The following is a 21,579-nucleotide window of genomic DNA, read 5'->3' on the forward strand; positions in this document are numbered from 1 at the left end:
CCAAAACAAACAAAAACAAAAACATGAATATAACAAAAAAGAAAGAGACTCACAGATAGAGAGAGCCAACTAATGGTTACCAGTGGGGAGACGGAAGGCAGGAGGGGCAATGCAGGGATAGGGGAGTAAGAGGTACAAACTACTATGTATAAAATAAGTAAGCTACAAGGATATATTGTATAACACAAGAAATATAGCCAATGTTTTAAAATAACTATAAATGGTATACAACCGTTAAAAATTGTGAATCACTATTGTACACCTGAAACATATTACACATCAATTGTACAATTAGAAAAATATATATATGTTTTAGACTCAACATAGTAAAGATGTTAATTCTCTCCCAAATTGATCTATAGGTTTAGCGTAATTACCATCAAAATCCCAGCAAGATGTTTTGCGTATATAGGAAAACTTATTCTAAAATTTGTATGGAAAGGCACAGAAACTAAAATAGCTAAAACAATTCTGAAAAAGAACCAAGTGGGAGGAATCCTTCTACTCAATTTTCAGTCTTACTATATAGCTAGAAATAATTGAAAGTGCGGAATTTGTGGAAGAATAGACACATTGATCAATGAAACAGAATAGAGTGCCCAGAAATAGACCCACACAAGCATGGTCAACTGATTTCTGACAAAGTTGCAAAAGCAATTCAATGGAGGAAGGATAGTCTTTTCAACAAATGGTGCTAGAACAAGTGGACCATCCATAGATAAAAAAGTAAACTTCAGTATGAACCTCACACCTTAAACATTGAGTCAAAATAGATCATAGATTTAAATGTAAAACAATAAATTTATTAGAAAATCTTTAGGACCTAGGGCTAAGTGAAGAGTTCATAGACATAACACCAAAAGCAAGACCCACAAAAGGAAATACTGATAATTTGGACTGTATCAAAAATTTTAAATGTCTGAAAAAAATTAAGTGTTTGTTCTCCAAAAGACCCTGGTAAGAAGATGAAAAGACAAGCTATAGACTGGGAGAAAATCCTTGCAAATCACATATCTGACAAACTTGTACCTAGGATATATAAAAACTCTCAAAACTCAGCAGTAAAAAACAATCAATTAATTTAAAAATGGGCAAAAAACACAAACATGTATTTTACCAAATAGAATATAAGGATGGCAAATAAGAACATGAAAAGGTGTTCTTTCACAGAAAAAAAAAAAAAGATGTTTAACATCACTAGCCATTAGAAAATGCAGATTAAGACCACAATGAGATCTCACTTCACACCAAGCAAAATAGCCAAAGTACAATGTGAAAAAACCAAATGCTGGTGAGGACGCCGAGAAACTGGATCTCTCATATGCACTACTGGTGGAAATGTCAAATGGTAAAGCCACTATTGAAAATGGTTTGGCAGGTCCTTAAACTAAACATAACTTACTATATATGATCTAGCAAAATTGTACACCTGGGCATTTATGCCAGAAAAGTGAAAATTTCTGTCCACACAAAAACCTGTATGCAAATGTTCACAGCAGCTTTAATTTGTAATAGTCAAAAATGGGGAAGAAGCCAAATGTCCTTCAATGGCTGAATGGATAAACAAACCATGGAACATCCATATTACTCAGCAATAAAAAGGAACAAATTATTTGCAACAACTTGGATGACTCTCAAGAGTCTTACGCTGAGTGACAAAAGGCCAATCTCAAGAGGTCACATATAGAACAATTCCATTTATGTAACAATTTTGAAATGTCGTTTTAGAGGTAGAAAACAGATGAGTGGTTGCCCGAGGTTAGTGACAGGGTAGGGAGGCAAGAAGGGAGACAGGTGTGGCTATAAAGAGGTAGCATGAGGGAGATACTGGTGATGATGGAACAGTGGGGAGGTAGTCACACAAATCAACATGTGATAAAACTGCATAGAATTACACATATACAAGTCCATGTAAAACTGGTGAAATCTGAATAAAGTCTGTGGATTGTACCAATCAATTTCTTGGTGTTATATTATGAATATGCCAGATGTTTCACGGGGGGAAAGGAAACTGGGTGAAGAGTACACAGGACTTCTCTGTACTATTTTCGAAACTTCCTGTGAAACTATAATCATTTCAAACTAAAAAAAATTTTAAATACTACGTTTTATTAGAACATATATTCTAGTTGTATAAAATTTGTTTGGTACAGGAAAATAAGCAGTAAAAAATCATTAATTTCAACCAGAAGCAAGTACTGTCACTTAAGCAGATTTCTTTCCAGTCTCCTATGTATTTTCAAAATAGTGGAGATCATTCTGCACTCAAATTGTAACCTACTCTTTCTTCCACCCATTAGAGCAATTTTCTCCACATCCCTAATAATTGTAAATGGCAGCTTAATATTCTGAGTACAATATATAAAACTATTTTAAATGTTAACAGCGGGTAGGGTATACGTCAGTGGTAGTGTGTGCTAGCTAGCATGCACAAGGTCCTGGGTTCAATCCCCAGTACCTCCATTAAATAAATAAATAAACAAATAAACAAACCTAATTAACCCCTCCACCACAAACAACAAAACCAGTAAATGCATATGTCTAAAAAAAACAATGAAAGACCTTTTAAAAAAATGTTAATATAGCTCCAAATCCAGTTAGAAGGAACAGGATGAACAAAATCTAAGGCAGAAACAGTGCAGGACGTGTCTAGACAATAGCACATTCAGCTTCTATTTAAGGCATGAGAAATAAGTTAAAAGCTGCAAAGGTAGACTAGTACCACACCACAGGGGCCACTTAACAGAATGCCATTAATTTAGTTGTATTATAATTTGGAATATAGAGATGCTTCTGCCATGAAGTACCTGAAGCATGATAATGGTAATTGGAAGTTTTGGAGCAGATAAGGGTAGAGAGAACAGTGGACTCCATACCTAATTTTGCTGCATCAGCATTACCTAGGGAGCTTTAGGAACAAAAACAAAAGCAAAAGCAAAACACAAGATCCCTAAGGGAACCCCAGAGATTTTATTAGGACAGTTGCCCTAGAATCATTTCCCAGGTACTCCTGCTGCAACCCAGCAGGGAAACCACAAAAGAAAAACTGTGTTCCAAGGGGACAAGGACTACACCTGAATTCATTGCTACATTCCCCATTGTCCAATACTCAGACCCCAAATCAGTTTTTGAGTGAAACTTCAATCAACCTTTGCCCTGCAAACGTCTACTGAATAACCTACTAGAGCTCATCAGATGACTGGGTCAGAAGTGGAGGTTCAGAGACCCTTTGGCATACCACTAATCAACTGATGTCAGGTAAATGAGATGAGCTGCTGAAAATCTAGGTGTGGAGTGCACCTACACTAGGATAAAGAGCGGAAACGAAAGTAAAGAATGAGGATTTCCAACCAAAGCAGTTTCATTCTACTTATTTCTTTAAAAAAAAGTCATCTTCAGTTTAACAAGGAAAATAGGGGAACCCCGATTATAAACCATGACTATATCGAGATACAGTAAAATCAGAACTGAAACTGGACATTCATCCACAGAAAACCTTAGTGCCACAGTGCTAATGGGCCCACCTAAGGATACTTTGAAAAGGAAATTAGGGATGCGGTTGGGTGCCCAGATAGAGGTAGCATCGGTACTTCATTCTTTATCCACCCATCAGTTCACCAGCATTTGGGTTGTCTCATTTTAGGTTATTGTGAATGCTATGAACGTTTGCATGCAAACCCAAGTTATGGTTTTCCTTTCTGCTGGGCAGAATTCTCCTACAAGTAAAATTGCTGAGTCATATAATTCAATGTTTTAACTCTTGTTTTGAGACATCTCCTCTTAAAGTAGATGCGTTGACCTGTTTTTTTCTCCCATAGTAAACATCTTCCTGTTATGAAATAGTCTTCCACAGTATAATTTAAATATAGTGGACTGTGTCATAATAACCTTGTTTCTGTAATTATTCTAAAGACAACCCAGTCAAGTGTAGGCAGGGAAAATGAGGAATAAAGAATCAGCGATAAAAATGAGGAGAAATGGAAAATAGTCACTATAGAGGAAATGCACTTTAGAAACAAACATGCTGATTATAAACTGACAGAACAAGAAGCAAAGCAGTTTTAAACATACCCAGAATCGTGTTCAATGAGAGCAGAATGTTGAGGAAAAAGCTCCCCAAAGCAAAGGTATTCTTAAAACTTTCAGTCCTGTGACTGCCACGAGTGAAGAAATCTCTTCATTCCAGTGGAGACAGGGTGGGGGCCGGGGGGTGATCCTAAACCTAATCCTGATATCTTAAATTACTGAGCTTCAGAATGCATTTGTGACTAATTCAACCAGTTCATTAGTCAAGGGAAAAAACCATCGTAACAAAATTTTGTCTAAGCACGGACACATTTTCAAACATGTTCCCTGTTAAGTCGCTTTTTGAACATTGTCTGAGGTTGAAATTCAGCTAAGAAATAGGAAAAAGGAACCCAGAAATTCTTTTAACAGTGGTTAGTGATGACAGCACTTACGTATGTATTTAAATATTATCATTTAAACTAGAAACATTGTACGTAAATAAAGGAGTAATCATCTGCTAGAGTAGAAATAATTCCAAGAATTTAGGCACTTTCTCCACAGCAGGTATCTTCAGTGTTCACTCCGCATAATTTACATAAAGGGGATCTTGAACCATCCTTGGAATCCAATTTCACTCTAGTTGAATCACGTTCAGTTCTTTTTCCATCAGTTCCAACACAACCTCTCCATGATTTCAATTAAGCTGACTCAACTACCTTCCTCTTTCCTATCTCCAAAATCAATGTCATATTATGCTCCAAACTGCCTTAAAAACCTAAGCTTGCTGCATTGAAATCATGACACTGAATATAACTATCCACAGTCAATTTTTCTACAATGCATTTAATCACTGTGAAACTCTTAATTCAGAAGTGCAAAGGTGTGTGTATTTTCATTAGGTGGAGCCATATCAAATCCCCAACATTTGACACCCCAAAACCAGAATGGCCATTTCATATAGTTCAACTCCTTAGAAGTTAATTATGGCCCTCATACAATCTCCGGTTAATAGCAGCTGTCTGCAGCAATGTGTTAAAACTGGATATCAGCAAATAAACTAAGGGTTCTCTATGCACAAGGGTACAGCCAAGCTATCACCCTGACTGTGAATATATTCTTGATCCCTAAGTACTTTCCACACTTGTTAGATTCTAATACATTTGACTTCTACCCAACTCATTCCACGAAGATACTCCCTTCCATAAATCAAACTTTTATCAATAAGATGTACATCAACAAGGACCTTTTGGGTTTCCGTCTATTACAAAAATCCTTTTTTCACTGCAGTCCAACCACCATCTTCATCTTTTACTGAAATTGTACCAGAATAATTCTCTCTCCAAGAGGCATCTCAAAATCAGCACTGGAAGGCAACCCAAAAAATTACGTCTTACAACTCTTCAGGCAATAGCACAACTTTATTTTCACCTCTAATAATAAACCACAATTGACAACACAAAAGAGACTGTGCAGTTCAATTTTTTATTTTAATAAAATCAGAATATGCACAGCACATGCAGTGCTAGCATCTAAACTAATACAATAAGCAATTACTAAAGCTACAGTGACTTGAGGTTCAATCTTTACATTCAGCAAGTTTAAATCCATTCTTACGTGACTTTTGAAACCTTATTTATTAACTGAAAATATTGCTTGCTGATAAAACTTGCTCAAATGCTATCGCTGAATGTACAAGTCACTGATTATGCCAATACAACAAAGATAACCACATGTTTGAGGATTGCAATGTGCCAGACATTCACTGAAAAAAAAATACACACAACTAAACAAAACTCACACAACAAACATCTGAGAATCTGGACACTTCATTTCAGTGTTTTGAAGTGTTTCATTAATATCTTAAGACAAGTGTATCAAAACCTTGGCATGATTTAATTTAAAGTCGCCAATTTTGTTTTTACTAACATCAGAAAGTTATGGCTACACTGCCAATGCCGGGTCTGCTTAATTTGACTTAAGAGTTTAATATGACTTAACATTAAAAGCTCACACTACCCCGAAATATATAATTTCACGCATACGGTGACATTCAACATTCAAGTGCCAGTGTTTTTGTACTGTCTTTTGGTCAAGTTTCTTTAAACTTTCAAAGAATCACTTTTAGGCTTACAAAAATAAATATTTGTCAAAATGTTCAATAAATATTACATAAAACTAGCAGCAAAAAGTATCTAGAAATCTGTCGTGTGCAAAGTTTTCTTCCCAACTATCATTCCCATGGTCCCAAATAAATTTTAGAATCTAGTCCCATCCCCTTCCTAGACAAGCTGCGTTCAACAATCTCCAAGAGACAAAATAAGATTGGAAGTTTAAGGACACGCACACAAGACATATATATAAAATTCTCTGAATGTGCAATAAAAGAAGTACTTTGTAAAAAGTTATGGGCAAAATGTACAAGGGCCTAAACCTAGACTAATTGAAATAGCACCATAACAAATGACCTCAATACTGTCAAGTGCACCTACTTAATAAAAGTTTTAGAACAAGGCACAATACACTTGAAAATCTATTGCACTTTAGGAAATTTTTGCCATCTTCCTATGCCACTGTATAAAGATTGAGCGTTTTGATCACCGCATTCTGGCCACAAAATTAGCACAGAATTCAAAGTGGCAGAGGCATTTTAGTGGTGGACAATGCTCATCTTTGGCCAGATTTAGCATAAACAGACTATAAATACAATGGAAACCTATGCAACTAAAACTGACTAAAACTGCACTGTATAGCAGAATTGACACCTTGTGCAGTTATGTACATATTTCCAACCTGTGTGATCTCAAAGATTTCAGTTTGTTACTCTTCTGGAGCCATTTTTACAAAGTCTATAGTAAGCCAGTTTAACATCTCAACGCAGCTTGAACAGAGTAATGTGAATCGGCATTTAAAATAAAGCCTGCTGCCATTAATTCTTCCTGTTCATACCCTCTTGACCAAAAAACATCAACACTAGCATGCGTTATTAGACCAAAAATCATCCAGGGCCCTAATGAGGGCTGGTCATTGCTGTGGTCAGCCATTCTACCATTTCAATTTCATTTATGGCAGGCATTTAAAAAGTCTAAGTAGATGAATTCTTCTAAAAACCTATTTCAAGTTATCAGACCTTTAAACTTTCCCTGTAATAGTATGCCCACATTTGGCTAGCTCATAATTCATGATCTGCCTAAACACTGAAAGAGGAATTGCTGTATTTACTTGCATTAACTTTGAAAACAGTGCTTTGAATGTATGCATGTATTCATACATCACCTCATCATGACTGGAATGGCTTGTTTAAAGACTATCAGGTTCTAAATACCTATCCAGGATAGAGTGAGCAAATCAGAACTTTAACTTAATACAGTTTGCCACATTAGAAACTAATTCCATTAATATGCTTCAAGACGTTTGTTGTTTGTTTTCCCCCAATCTGCAAGTATCAAAAAGCCCTAATGCAGGCTACCGCATAAGTTTTTTTCCTTATAATATTTATGGATGAATCGATGATTCCTGTTAAGTTGTATCACACCTGTGTGCCAAGGTTTGATTTTAGCCCAAGTTCAGTAAATTTATTTTGTCAAAACAATTGATATCTTGAGCATTACTGAGCCAACAGGACATCAAAATAAAAAGTTGTCTAAAGTTAAAGGCACAGTACATTAACAAACAAATGATCCTCAGTCACAAAATTATAAATGCAGTTTGGGATGGGGGTTGGCGGGAGGGGAGTTAATCCAAACTACAGCAATGAAGTCTTCAAATCACCTTCTGAACAGGGCTGCTGATTGTTCCTTTCATCTCTTCATGTGACCTTGAGCTCCCTTAAAAAAAAAATTTCAGTGGAGAATCACAGCTGGTAATGTACTGCGAGTTCTTGAAGCTACACAAGGTATAGTCTGGCTAAGTTACATGTGGTTTCCATATTAGCTTGTTTGGCAGGGTGACCTACTGCAAAGCAGGTTCAGTTACCCCACCAGTCAACCCCCTGGGAGTTATAATTTCCTCCATATCCATCACTGTTGTAAAAGCCTCCATAGCCACCTAGTGAGAGATTAAAAAAAGAGAAAAATTAATTAAGTCATCCATCGTTTAATACAATCTTTCCCTTCTTTAAGTATTTTGATGCAAAATTACAAAAAGCAATCTACAGGGCCAAACTTCCCAATATTTTAAGTCATACTTTAAAAATGACGAAAAAAAGAAAAAAAAAAAAAACCTTCCCAAAGACATGAGGTTAAAAATTAACATTACCTCCACCAAACCCTCTGCTACTGCCATGGCCACCGCCACCACTGCGGCTGCTGCTGGCGCGGCTGCTGCTGAAGCTGGAACTGCTGGCACCGCTACTTTGCCGATAGTCTCTGGCACCGAATCCTCCACTGAATCTACTACTACGAGGACAAGTATGTGTTTAGTTCACGTAAAGATGAAATTTGACAAAATAACCCAATTTTTGTTAAAACTTTCCAATGACAAATTTCTGATTTTCCAATTCAAACAATTCCATCCAGCAGCCCTATTTTCCCTAAGAGTGACTTTAAAAGGTTTTATCTGTGGAAGGCTGACACTAACTTTATATCACCATTTCTAATTATACCCCTTACCCAAAAGATGAGGCACCTAAGAAAATTAAGCTTCTTAAAACTAAATAACCTTGAAAAGTTAACCATGGACATAGCACCCATCCCCCTCATTATACACCATCTGTAACTCACCTCTTGGATCGTCCACGACTGCTACCCTTGTAGTGGTGTTCATAAGCCATGTTTTCTAACCAAGATGGCACTTCTTGTTTAGCTTCAACAAGAAGATCCAACAAATCCTTGGTAATGTTTATGTTCCTCTCATTAAAGAATGAGGTGGCAAGGCCTAAAACAGTCCCCAAAAAGTACATAAATTAAGGTCTTCCATAAAGTAGCACAGTATTCTTACCTTATTACAGTGTTAGAATATTAAGTTGAATACTAAAAATATATATATATATATATACACAATTTGCTATTTAACCAACTCAAAGTTCTTTGAACAAACCCTGACTTTTCTGCCACTCCTGAGATGTATTTTTAACTGCATTCCTTGGAAATAGGACTTCTATTAAGATCCTAGAAAGTTCTTTGCTGTAAGCATTACCCTGAAAAATCAGTAACCACCAGACCATCGAGTAACCAAACATTTACCAAGGTTTCCTACACGTCCTGTACGGCCAATGCGATGCACATATTCTTCAATATCACTTGGCAAGTCAAAATTGATAACATGTTTCACATTTGAAATGTCCAGTCCTCTTGCTGCTACCTAAAAAATAACTTGTTACGTATGGTCCACTTAAAAGAAAGCGAACAGTTGAACATGTTTCAAAATTATATTATACATACTGCTGTAGCCACTAGAATTGGGCTTTTTCCTGAGCGGAACTGGTGAAGGGCCTCTTCTCTATCTCTCTGAGATCGGTCTCCATGGATACTGGTACAAGCATATCCTTCATGGTATAAGAAATCCTCTAGAGAATCTGCACCCTTTTTGGTCTCCACAAACACTAAGGTCAGTGAATCTTTGCCTAAAGTCAAAATATTACAAGGTTTCTGTCACTAACAGTGGCTTAGTTCTCTTTGCACTTAGCAAACTTGCAAATAGAAGCAATTAAAATAGACTGTTTTAATACAATGTCTGAATGGGGAGGAAAAGCAGTAAAGGCGATCCAAATGGATTTTCAATTACCTAAGCCACAAGTGACACTAAATTTATACCTGTTGCATTTAGAAGGTCAAGCAGAAATGACCGTTTGTCTGACTCTTCCACCCAAACTACTTTCTGTGTGATGTTCTCAGAGGTAGAGCCAACTCTTCCTACAGCCAGAAAGATGTATTCATCCAAGAAATCACGAGCAAGCATCTGAAAGAAAAAAAAATTATCTACCGAGATAAACAAATTCCTAAGAAAATAAGATTTACAGCATCAAACAATACCTGTATTTCCTTAGGGAAAGTAGCACTAAACATCATAGTGTGGCGAACTCCCTTTGGTGGCATAGTATCTTGTTCAACAATTCTACGTATTTGAGGTTCAAACCCCATATCCAACATCCGATCAGCTTCATCTAAGACCAAGTATCTGTAGAAAAAAATCCAGTTTAGAATTTGAGGAGATAAAAAAGATAGTTTTAATACAGCTGTATCTGTAAGTGCCATTAATTACTCATTTAGGTACTTAAATTTCTCACACAATTTGACCCATGTACATGACTCAGCACAGGACCTCTGCCAATAAATCATCCAAGATCATACAGCCTAATTAGCTTATACTTCACTCTGTCCCACAGTCTGATTATTCTCAGCCTCTACTAAAATTTATGTCACTGATTTTAACATTAAAATTACAATGAGCAAGCATTTTGTACAAGTTGAAAGACTCATAAATCGCTTCTCAATCTTAAAATTTATGGACAAGTTCCACAAAACCAGTTGCCAGTAATTTTAAAAATGTTGCATTCCACACATTTAAAAATGAACATACTTGCAGAAGTCTAATCCAATCTTCCCTCTTTCCATCATATCCACAAGACGTCCTGGAGTGGCTACTAACAAGTGACATCCACGTTCTAAGTCTCGAATCTGCTGACCAATATCAGCACCACCATAAACCACACAAGGACGAACTCTAGATCGGTATGAAAACTGTAAGCAAAGAAATTCTATCAACTTCAAGGCCAAGATTTTTTTACATGGTTGCAAAACATTTCATTTAGAATCAATGAGAAAGCCAATAATCTCTGAAATGCATACTTACTTTCCTGGCTTCCTCATAGATCTGTACTGCCAATTCTCTAGTTGGTGCTAATACCAAGGAGATTGGGTATTGTTTGCGGCGCCCATACCTTCCATTTTCCTAACAAATAATTTAAATTATTAACATCGTTCTTTAAAGGTTCATTACAACGTAACTTCCTTCTGTAATTTACAGATTACATTTGAAAACTGTTTTTAATTATATAGACTGGAATATAAAGTCTTATTGTCATTTAGAAAGCTTTTTCTCAACAGCTATCTATAAGGGTCTACAGTAATTTCTCATTTTATATACAAATACTTACCTTCATGGCCCTCAAAGCCTCGCCTGGACCATCTGAATAAATCTGACTCAAGATGGGCAAGAGAAATGCTGCAGTTTTGCCAGACCCTGTTTAAGAGAAAGCACAGTCAGTCACTTAACCACAGAAAAACCTGCTTATTACTTCTAAATATACTGGTAGATAGTGTTTAACTTCCATATTACTAAACAATGAATTAGCAATTTTTACTTTATTCCCAAATTAATTTTCTAAAAATAAACAGCTTATTTAAAAATACCATGAAGTGATGATTTTGATCAATCTCTAACAGGATTCAGCAAAGTAAGGTCCAGCCTATTTATCTTTGTAAATAAAGCTTTATCAGAATAGAGCCATGACCAATAATTTATATATCATCTATGGCTGCTTTCACACAACAGCAGAGCTGAGTGAGTAGTTGCAAGAGACCACGTGGCCCATAATCCAGAAGTTTATTTTGTTCCTTTACAGAAAAAGTATACCAAACTGATCACTAACAATGTAGCATTATTCACTTCTTCACATTTGTGTTGGTAAAAAGAGCAGGGATTTTGTCTCAGAACTGGTGTTAATTCCAATTCCTAACACTTCCTTCTAGGTTCTATATATACTGATAGTGTATAAAGGATGACATTCTCACTCTTCCATAGGGAAGGAAAGACACTAAATTATTCAAGGGCCATATATTTTTCTTGAGAGACTCTTGTCACTCTCTTCCAAACTTGTCAAACCCACAAAGATATAATAAAGCCTGTTCTCAATTCAAAGGCCATAACTACCCCCATTCCCAAGAGATGGGAGGTACTACTTTACCCATGGAGGAACCTTCCCTTGGCCACATTCCTATGGATCACAGGTTATTCTCTAACGCTTACCCTTCTTATTCCAGATACCATGATGTTATACTGCAAATTTTCCCACCACTGCAAACACAGTGACCTATCCCTGACACAGTAGTAACAGACTGATTGATGACTTTCTTAGAGGCTAGCACCCAGGATTCCTCAATGAAAACACTGGATCCAAAGGGCTAAGACTAAAAGAGATACTACCCAGCTACTCCTTACCTATATCAAAGTATACCAGTCAGGCTACATATAGGACTCAAGCTTCCCCATGGAACTTAAGTAGTCTATGTTTTTTATACTGGTTTTATGAGAGGAAGCTGAGTTAAGGCATTCTTGACAACTCTTTAGTTTTATCTAGTGAGCTTACCTGTTTGGGCACAAGCCATCAAGTCTCTCTTCTCTTTGATAATAGGAATAGCATGCTTTTGTACTGGAGTCGGGCGAGTATAACGAGTAAGCTCAATGTTTCCCATAATAATTTCTCCCATTTCAACATCACTGAACTGTTAAGAAATTTATCAGGGTTAAATTAAATAGCCAGAAATGCTATCTGGAGCTATTTTGTTTTATATAAATAATGAAGGAAAAAAAAAGAACCAACAGCCAATTTGTACTTTAGTTTATGGTAAAAGTTATGTTACATTGAGAAAAATCAACCCCCTAGGCTTAAACTACAGTGAAGTTTTGGGTTCTTCCTGTATCTGATTCATTTTCTATTTCCAATTATTAGTAATGGTACACTGAACCCAACCTCTCCCTTTCCACAAACCAGTGAGGCAGGTTTTTAGAGTAACTTTAAAAGACTGTTAAATTAAAGCAGGTATGGTTTATATATGCCTTTAGGAAGCCCATCTCATTTTGATGTGCTGTAAAAACACTTACATTTCCCTGTCTTAAAAAGTCAAGCAAAAAAACTTACACTTTCAATGTGTGGAGGACAGTTGTTGCCTGTTGCCTCAACTGGAATGTCATCATATTTTTCAAAGTTAATCCCAGTGTTGCCTCCAGAAAAGAGTTCCCTAAAATCAGAGGATTGGTAAGTTTCTTATATTAGCTAATAAGGCTTTATCACAATTAACATACATTTCAAACACTTACTGCTCCAAGCGTTCACTTGGTGGGAGTGGTTTTGACCAATCATCTTCATCTGATTTGTCACACCAGCGACTATTTCCACCACGTTCATATTTGCCAAAGCCACCTCTGTCACCACGGCTGCCAATGCCGTCGTAGTCACTTCGTCCACGATCATCAAACCTGAACAGCACAATCGATTAATCAGAATCATATCATTTAACCACTATCAGATTCCTACCACTACCACTACTGTACCTGAACAAAAGTCAAATTATTTATTATTGCTAATCTCAAGGATGTCAGCAGTCCAATTCAGGTTTACTTTTATTTGACAAATAAGACCCTCTAACCAGACTGTATCAGTTACATAACTTTATTTTAGAAATTCAGTCTCCTCCTTTATTCTTATAAAATTATAGAGCCTACATACACAGGCCTCATACATGCTGAAATCAAAAATCAAGCCTTATACCTGAAACTAATAATGTTAATTATACTTCAAAAAGATTAATAAAAACCCTGGGGGGGGGAGAGAATCAGTCTTATTTATGTAAAATCAGCACATAACACCTTTAAAGTTCTCATCCAAATATATTTAGTGGTAGGGAAAAGAAAGTATCACACCAAATATCAATTGTCCCGGTTATACTAGGATGCTACTTAAAGGACAATTCACCTGTGTGACAGACTTTGGATAAAAGGTAGAAAATAATCCTTACCTGAATTAAGATGTTTTTAGAGTTTTAGGCCTGTTTTCGAAAAATCAGGACACACAGGACTAACCACAGCTATTAGGCGCATGAGGTCAATTCACCACACTTGTGTAATCAAAAATATAAGGTGTTTAAAAATTGTCATGTAGAATATCCACAAAAATGTCAACCAAATTAGGCCATTCACTAAACTTACTCTAAAGTAGAATACATAAAACTAGAGAAACATAAAAATAACGGATTTCATTATGCCAAATGGCATTCTTATTCTCATCTAATTTCCCTGTAACAAGTTCAATTTAGTAAAGACCTCTTAGTTTAAGAAAAAAAAAAGATTAAACAGATATAATACTTAACATCCAATAAGTGGTCTAAGGGGAAAAAAATATCATGCTTAATAGAGTACAAATTAAAGACCAATTTCTTAACTGCTGTATCTTACACATAACAAACACAAGAAAATTAGAAATCACTTACCTTCCCCTTGATCCACCTCCACGATCACTGAAGAAACTAGACTTCCCTCTTGAATCACCACGGGATCCAAAACTGCTGTATGCATCCTTATCTTTACTAGAACTCCACCCTGAACTATCTTTATCATAGAATCCTTCAATTAAAAAAAAACATTTTTATTGCATTAATGAGAAAATTAACACTTTAATATGATTCCTATATTTCTGAATTTGAAGCCCTCCACTGACTTATTTTATCTCCTGATCAGAGGGACAATGGAAATATTCCTACAATGGCACTAGAAGAAAAGCAAGATTTAGAGCTGGTTTATACTAGCACTAGAATATACTGTACACTAAACCAAACAATCTGACAGTCTGAAAATGTTCTGAATGAATACCACTTCTAAAAAGTCAATAGCTTTGCCTGTAACACAATGATTATGGTATCATTTTATGACCATCAGAATTAGCTGGATTAATACAGTATTGTTTAGTTCCAATAGTAAAAAGTATAAGGAACAGTGCTCTGTTCACATGAAATACATACCATCAGATAAGAATTAGGACTACCTAGAAAAAGGGAAAAGCCTTATACCTACACACTCAGTGTGGACAGGTTCCTAGGATACAGCTATGAACATTCACTGAGAGGGAATGACAAAGGTATAAATTAACCTAACAGGCAGATGGTTTAAAGACAAGTAGAGGGTTTAACTAGCTTCAGTTGACACTTTTTTAAATAGCCAGAGATGGTTTACAAGTTAATTAAGTTAATTTCATTCTGCCTTATGCCTCTACCAGCCAGATGATCAACAGCCTTAGCTACCAATAGAGTTGAGTTAGATTTCTAAGATCTCTTTCAGCTATAAAACCTGTATGATACTGCCCCTCTCTTCTTTGATTCTTGTCCCTGAAATGAAGGGGGAAAAGCACTAAATATACATGGGGTCAGCTAGCACACTCTAAGGAATAATGAGAGAATCCATGATGATACAGACTCTATAGTATCTAAAGAGAATGATATAATAGCTAAGGAATTATAATACAGATTTTATATTCTATGTATTGCCAGGGACAGTGAAGCTAATTCCTCTTTTTGACCTTTAAATAATTTTCCTGACCTTTCCTTTCCCTCTAAATCTCAGATCACCTATTTTATAGAATATACAGTCCCTAAACAGTTGTCCCTTAATATGAGACATCAACTAGTTCTGTATCACTAGATTACAAAATTAATGAGAAAAGATAAGGTGTTGAATTTTACACAAGACCTTTCAAATCAAAGCAATCAAGGCAAGGAGATGAAGCCAGAGTATCATTCCCATCTTACTGGGAGTGTGCCCAATGCCATAACTTGTTAACTATCCCCTAGTGATCCCATCTTTGTTTTGGCACCTCCACATGATAGAAATAACTGGGCTATTGGACACAACATTGTAAAATGACTATAACTCAATAAAAAAATGTTAAAAAAATAACTGGGCTGTTATCACCATGCAGCAGTTTGGTTTACGTAGCAGGGTGCCCACTCACCTTTTTCAAATTGAAATCATGCTGTGAATGATTACAAACGCAGGTTAAGTACAACACTAGCGAAACTGCACAAAACTAAGCCATTGGCCACAGAAGAGTCTGACATAGGAAATGCAGTTTTCCACTGACATTAGGTAAGTTTTCTCAAAGCAAGTAAGCACTAATATCTGAAAGAATTCTGACAGTAGCAGAGGAGACCACAACATTTAGACTTCTCAAGGCATCTCATTTTCCCCACCTAGGCTCCAATTTCAAAGTGCAGCAAGAATTAGGTCTACAAAGTTGCTCAAAGGACTTACCTTTAGTAGCTTCTCTGTTCCGTAAGTGAGGAGGAATATAGCGCCCTTCTAAAAAAAAGTAACAAAGTTAAATTTCATATACCAAAAACTTTCAAGTTAAAGCTTTTACCAACATTTATGCTGTTAAAAAACAGACCTGGAAAGAAAAATTTTCCATCTCTAGTCTTCCAGTCTGACTACTTAATTGGAAACTGAGAGGTGAGGGGGAAAATGAATCTACTTTTATTTTGAATGGGTTATTGCTTTAATAAGGAGAAATTTAAAAAGGGAAGGAGGACAAATTTGACTTGGGATCTAATAGTTGAAATCCAAATAAATTTACCTTGCCACAAGTGGCTAATTTAACACAGTATTATTAAAGGCCTGCTGTGATTTCAGAGAATTATCAAACTAACAAAAGTTACAACGTAAGTACTACTACAACAACCTAAAAAACCATGTAACATAAGTATTAGTAAATCATTTAACATGTAACTTAAGTATTACTATAACAACCTAAAAGTAATAAATCATGTAACCAGCCACTAAGAGGCTTTTCTGTTTCTATTCTGGGTAAGTTCCAAAATAGAATACATGTGTATATGGGAAAGCTGCAAAAAGAAAATGATTTCGAGGAACTGTGAATCTTAACTTGAGCCTTGTGGAGTTTAAGCAAACTCAACTGTTATTCTGCATGTAAGAATACAGCCTAGACAATAGATGAGAAACAAAAGCAAATAATGTATATCCACCAAGTAAAGGAAAGCCAACTTGCTTTATTAGTAGTCAATCTGCAATTTAACTTTCTTTTTCACTTCTGGGTTGAATTAAATATTAAAGCTCTCTATCAGAACGATCAATTCCTAAAAGATTCTTAGCATGCCAAATAAAGTGAAATTTACAACAAACACCAAGGAGTGTGCCCAGTGAGGCCAGTTTTGCCTAAAACTGAAGACATGTCCTTTACTATGTAACACACAGAGCTTGAAGAAATAGTGCTTTCAGACCCTACAGCCCATTTTTTTTTTTTTTGGTTAGTAGGGTAGGAAGAGACCTGAGTCGAAGCAGGTCTATTGCCAATAAAAAAACCAAAGATAAGATCTCCTATACCTTAACACTAATCTGTAACAAGTCTCCAAAAAACCCCTTTAAGGGGAAAAAAATATGAAATAAAACTTCTGTATCTAACATCTTTTCAAAAAGAATAACAATTCAGCAATTAAAAAGTCCTATACAACACTGTAAACTGATTATACCTCAATAAAAAAGGGGGGAAAATCCTAACCAGCACCCCAAAATTCATCATTTCCTTGTTCTATTAGTAAGTCTCATGATCCTCATAGGAAAGGGGGTAGCTGATGAATGTGAATGCTCCCTTTATTCAGTTTAATTCTGGTAGATTCACTCTAGTAGGGAGAAACACATTCCCACCACCTTTAAGCTGGGCTCAGGATTCATAGACACAACCAAACTCTTAGAAAATAATGTGTGGGTTGTATAAGGTTCTTAAATTCTTTTCACTCAAGAAAACTAGTCCCTTTTATTACTAAAAGGCCACAATGCTTTAAACTGATCACTAAATAATACTACATTAACGCTACCCACATAATTCTTAACACAATAAAAATTGGAAGGGAAATTCTTAAATTTTAAATTTAAATCCAACGAAACGTTAAGATACTAAAGCTCTAATGTTCAATAAATCCATAAAATGTTTTTTACTTACTGCTGGCTGTACTTCCTCCACTCTGATTATCTGAAGAGTTCAGGTCTAGGCCAGCAAACTAGAAGAGAGTTAAATTTTGGTTAGCAGTCCTCGTCCAGAAATATTACAAAATATTAGATAACTAGTCCTGCCCTCTAGCATTTACTAGCACTAGTTGCCCTGTCTGCCTCACAGGGGGCTGATATGAAACTCTTTATGTGACTAAGAATGTGCTTTGAAAACAGTAAAGTTCTAAGGAAAAGCAAAATACTACAGTACTACTGAATACACTGCAGAAGTTACCACACCAAGGCGGTGGTGCTATCCAGGAGAAACGGGGTCCAAATTTAAGTCATTCATTCAAAGAGAATTTTCTCTGTAACATTTTCCATATGTAAAACCTCAAGAAGTTATTATTTTAAAATGTCCAATAGTCAACGGACTTATTTTAGCTCCAAACATTTGGAGACAAATGTTTCCAATGTCACCAACGTTCTACATGGAATTATTTTAAACCTACAAAGCACACCTGAAAACTGTCAAAACAAAATTTTATCCCTTTATCCCTAAATATTGCACAAGTATTGTATTTTAAATTAGGATAGCACTCTTAAGAACAAAAATTAACAATATAACCACCACTTACTGAGCACTACTATGTCAAGCACAACCCTGTGAAGTGGGTACCTATTTATTCTCCCATTTTCACAACTGACGTTCAGAAGACTTGGGACATAAATGGTACAACTGGCATTCAGTACCCTTACAGAGCAGGACACATTTTATTGCCTTTTATCTCCATTTCTACCCATCCTTTTACACTGGGAGCTTAAAGTCTCAACATTCTCCAAAAAACTTATCTTCATCCCATTCTGTAATGACTAAAAAAACTATTTACAAGCAATAGGGGGAAAACTGTGCCAAAAACAGTATTTCTTTTTAATGTGCCCAGTCACACAGCATTATTGCCACCCGTTTGCAAAGATGATATGCTATACCATAACATAAATCCTGTTAAAAGCTCAAGGTGATACTGTCAAGTTGCAAGTATCACTAAAGGAATCACTGAAAATTGGAGGCAGATGCTAAATCTTAAAAAAAAAAAGTATGCTAAGACTTTTAGGTACCTTATTTCCTACTTTCTATTAGCAAATACGCTGTCGTGCTTTCTCTGCATTAGTTATCTCAAGACTGATACTTCAAGGCACAATAGGAACAAAAACTTTCTCTTGGCACTTGTTGCAATATATTGTTATTAATGTTACACTTGGCAAAACTAAAAAAGCACTTTAAATGCTACTGTAAATTGTTAGGATCACATTATTGCAATTTTCTCAGTTGCGAATTTGCTTGCTGCTTAATTCTAACTGCGTATTTTTTTCCAATTACATCGGTTACAAATTTCATTCCTGCCTAGACTCTTAAAAAAGGCACCACCTATATGGAAAATGTTAAAACTGGGGATACCTATGCTCTTGATACCAGATTTTTTATGTCTCTGCTCCATTTAACATATGAAGTGTCAGTAATTTGGTGGATTTAATATAATTGATTCATTAATGGGAAAAAATGCTCCCAAAGAAACTGATCGTTAGATCCCTAAAAAGAGATCACACACGAGTAAATGAAAGGCCATTATCAATTCATATGTGTCACACAACTTCGTTTCATAATTCTGGAGTTCGTGGTAGGCAGAAGTTTAAAGGCAACAAACATCTCACTTAAGACCTTCTCTGAAGCGTGGTGCCACTGCTGCTGAGGGATGCAGACTTCCTGCCCCCTCAGCCCAGAGCCCCTCTCTCCTCTTCAGATCACGCGTCCTCTCCTCTACCCCTAAACCCTTTAAGAGGGGGTTCCTGTTAAGGCGACAGACAAGAAGCCTCTGACCGATTTCAAAATACCATTCCACAGACAGCAACAAGTCAGTAACAAAATTTTTATTTTGTTACTATTTCTAAGCCACACTCCAGGTTTTTTCACTCTGCTCGATTCCCAGATCAAACGTCACTAACCTGAGAACACTCACACAACCCGCGCTACCCGCCCCCCCCCCCCCAAACAATGCGTGGCCCTAGGCTAAACCGCCACACAGTGACTAGCGGGAGCAAGCGAGGAGGAAAGGGCCGAGCTGGGTCCCCCACCTCCCTGACGTCTCCCCGCCGCGTTCCATCTCCATCTCTAGAGTCCGGCGCCACCGCGCATGCAGCGGCCCATTCCTCCCTCCCCTTCCCTCCCCTCCCCCCTACTCCTCCCCGAATCTTCTGCGTCACAAAACTTTCCACCGGAAACGCGGCCTCGGGGGCAGTGGCGCCGGGCCTGCGATGGCCCTGCGGAAACCGGGCTGGAGCGAAAAGGCCTGCGGAAGGAAGCCCGGGAGGAACGAGATGCCCGTTCCATCCTCGTTTCCGGGCCCTCGGCGGCCAAGCCTCACCCGGTCGTGGACCGCAGCGCCGCCCAGCCACCCACCACCACACAAAGGAGGCCGCCGCCATTACCCCGAGCGAAGGCCACCCCTCCCGCGCCGCCCCCTCCCACATTCCAGGGCCGCGTTCCACCTCTCGTTCACACGCGCGCGCACACACAGGCTGACGCCGCTCGGGTGTCTCTGACAGGAATCCGGCCCATGCACGCCGCCAAAGCCTGAGCCTTCAGGGCCAAAAAGGTCCCCATTCGTGAACCCCCGCGCCGCGCACCGCCCCCTCCACACACCCATGGGTCACTAGTCAGTCGAGGTTCGCGCGTGCGCGCCTCCGCGAGAGCGCGCGCCCCTCCCCCTCCCTCTCCACCCGCCTGCGCACGCACACACAAAAGCCGCCATTGTGCTCGGCCCGTGGACAATACCGCGGGGCCAAGAGCGGGCCTCGGCCCCAGCGACGTGCACAACCAACATTCCTGTCACCTCCCCGTTCCTCCACAGCCCCGGGGTATTGACGCTCGCCAGCTAGAGAGACCCAGAAAAATGGGAACTGAGGGTGCTAGGTAGCGCTGCGCCACAAACCCAAGTTAGGTCAGGGGAGAAATTCATGCAGCAACAACCCAGATAGGCTCTTTGCGGCTCACCTGCTGGTCCAGCCCGAGCGCATTTTCCACCGCCACATGACTCATCCCTGAAGAGTACCGAGAACTCGGAGTCTTCCGCTACTGAGCTACTGTGTTTGGTTCACCGCGAAGGCTCTCTCACGGGAGAACTGCGGCTCTGAAGCGCACGGCGCGGCCACGGACCTAATATACTGCTTGAACGACTGCTACGTCAGCACGTAAGACGTATGCCCTCCCTCTCACACCCGCACTCCTCTCGCCGCTACGACTTCTGCCTAGCTACTGCGCGCTCCTTTAGTCCTAACCTCGCGAGATTTCCTAGTCAGTCGCGTCCCCGGCTCATCGTCCTGCCCTGGAGCTCCCAGCACCAAATGCTGTCCTAGTTCACTTGAGTTCCACTTCCCCAGTCCTCTGCTATTACCCTAACCTACGTCTAGGTCTCGAGATCTCGCGAGATCTCGTCATCTCCCGCTTTTCGCCAGCTAGGAGACCTTAAAATCTAACCTACGCCTTTTTCCCCTTTTTTTCCCCAATATCCCCAGGTTTCGCTGTTTCTTTCTAGGGCGCGCGCTCTCTCTCTCTCTCTCCCCCCACCTTTCTTCCTCAGTCCCCTAGATTTGGAGATATTGTTAGATTGTTCCAAACTAATCAGCCCTCGCTGTTTCGCGGGCAGCCTCCCCGAAATCGGAGTTGGGGAAAAAGGCCCCAAGCCGAGGGGACGGCGGGTCACGTGACCGCAGGTGTCGAACATGGAGGCCATTTTGTGGAGCAGGAAACCATGGTTTTAAATAGTGTTCGGAATCGGGGGAGAAGAGGAGAGAGGGGGAGGG

General features: G+C 38.3%; 1 protein-coding gene across 2 annotated transcripts; it reads right to left on the minus strand.

Annotated features, from left to right (window-relative positions):
- Positions 1–5,476: 5,476 nt before the first annotated feature.
- On the minus strand, positions 5,477–20,930 carry DDX3X (DEAD-box helicase 3 X-linked). 2 transcript variants are annotated; one of them, XM_010989189.3, is made up of 17 exons: positions 20,771–20,930; positions 17,732–17,789; positions 16,027–16,074; positions 14,214–14,346; positions 13,045–13,203; positions 12,866–12,965; positions 12,314–12,449; positions 11,102–11,187; positions 10,798–10,896; positions 10,525–10,685; positions 9,978–10,122; positions 9,759–9,903; positions 9,387–9,568; positions 9,189–9,306; positions 8,727–8,880; positions 8,263–8,399; positions 5,477–8,052 (listed from the first exon to the last, which is right to left on the minus strand). In XM_010989189.3, exons 1-17 carry the CDS (start codon positions 20,813–20,815, stop codon positions 7,973–7,975), a joined length of 1,986 nt encoding a protein of 661 aa, XP_010987491.1. In that variant the 5' UTR covers positions 20,816–20,930; the 3' UTR covers positions 5,477–7,972. The 2 variants fall into 2 exon arrangements, with proteins under 2 accessions (XP_010987491.1, XP_010987490.1); XM_010989188.3 differs by having other exon boundaries at positions 8,263–8,402.
- Between the last annotated feature and the right edge of the window lie 649 nt (positions 20,931–21,579).

This window comes from Camelus dromedarius, chromosome X (genome assembly GCF_036321535.1).
Source record: "Camelus dromedarius isolate mCamDro1 chromosome X, mCamDro1.pat, whole genome shotgun sequence".
Lineage (NCBI taxonomy): Eukaryota > Metazoa > Chordata > Mammalia > Artiodactyla > Camelidae > Camelus > Camelus dromedarius.

Coding starts and splice junctions, on each gene's coding strand:
- DDX3X (XM_010989188.3), bottom strand. CDS start 20,815: ATGAGTCATGTGGCGGTGGAAAATGCGCTCGGGCTGGACCAGCAG. Junction 14,347..16,026: donor GAACAGAGAAGCTACTAAAG/GTAAGTCCTTTG, acceptor TTTTAATTGAAG/GATTCTATGATAAAGATAGT. Junction 10,123..10,524: donor ATTGGATTAGACTTCTGCAA/GTATGTTCATTT, acceptor TTTTTTCTACAG/ATACTTGGTCTTAGATGAAG.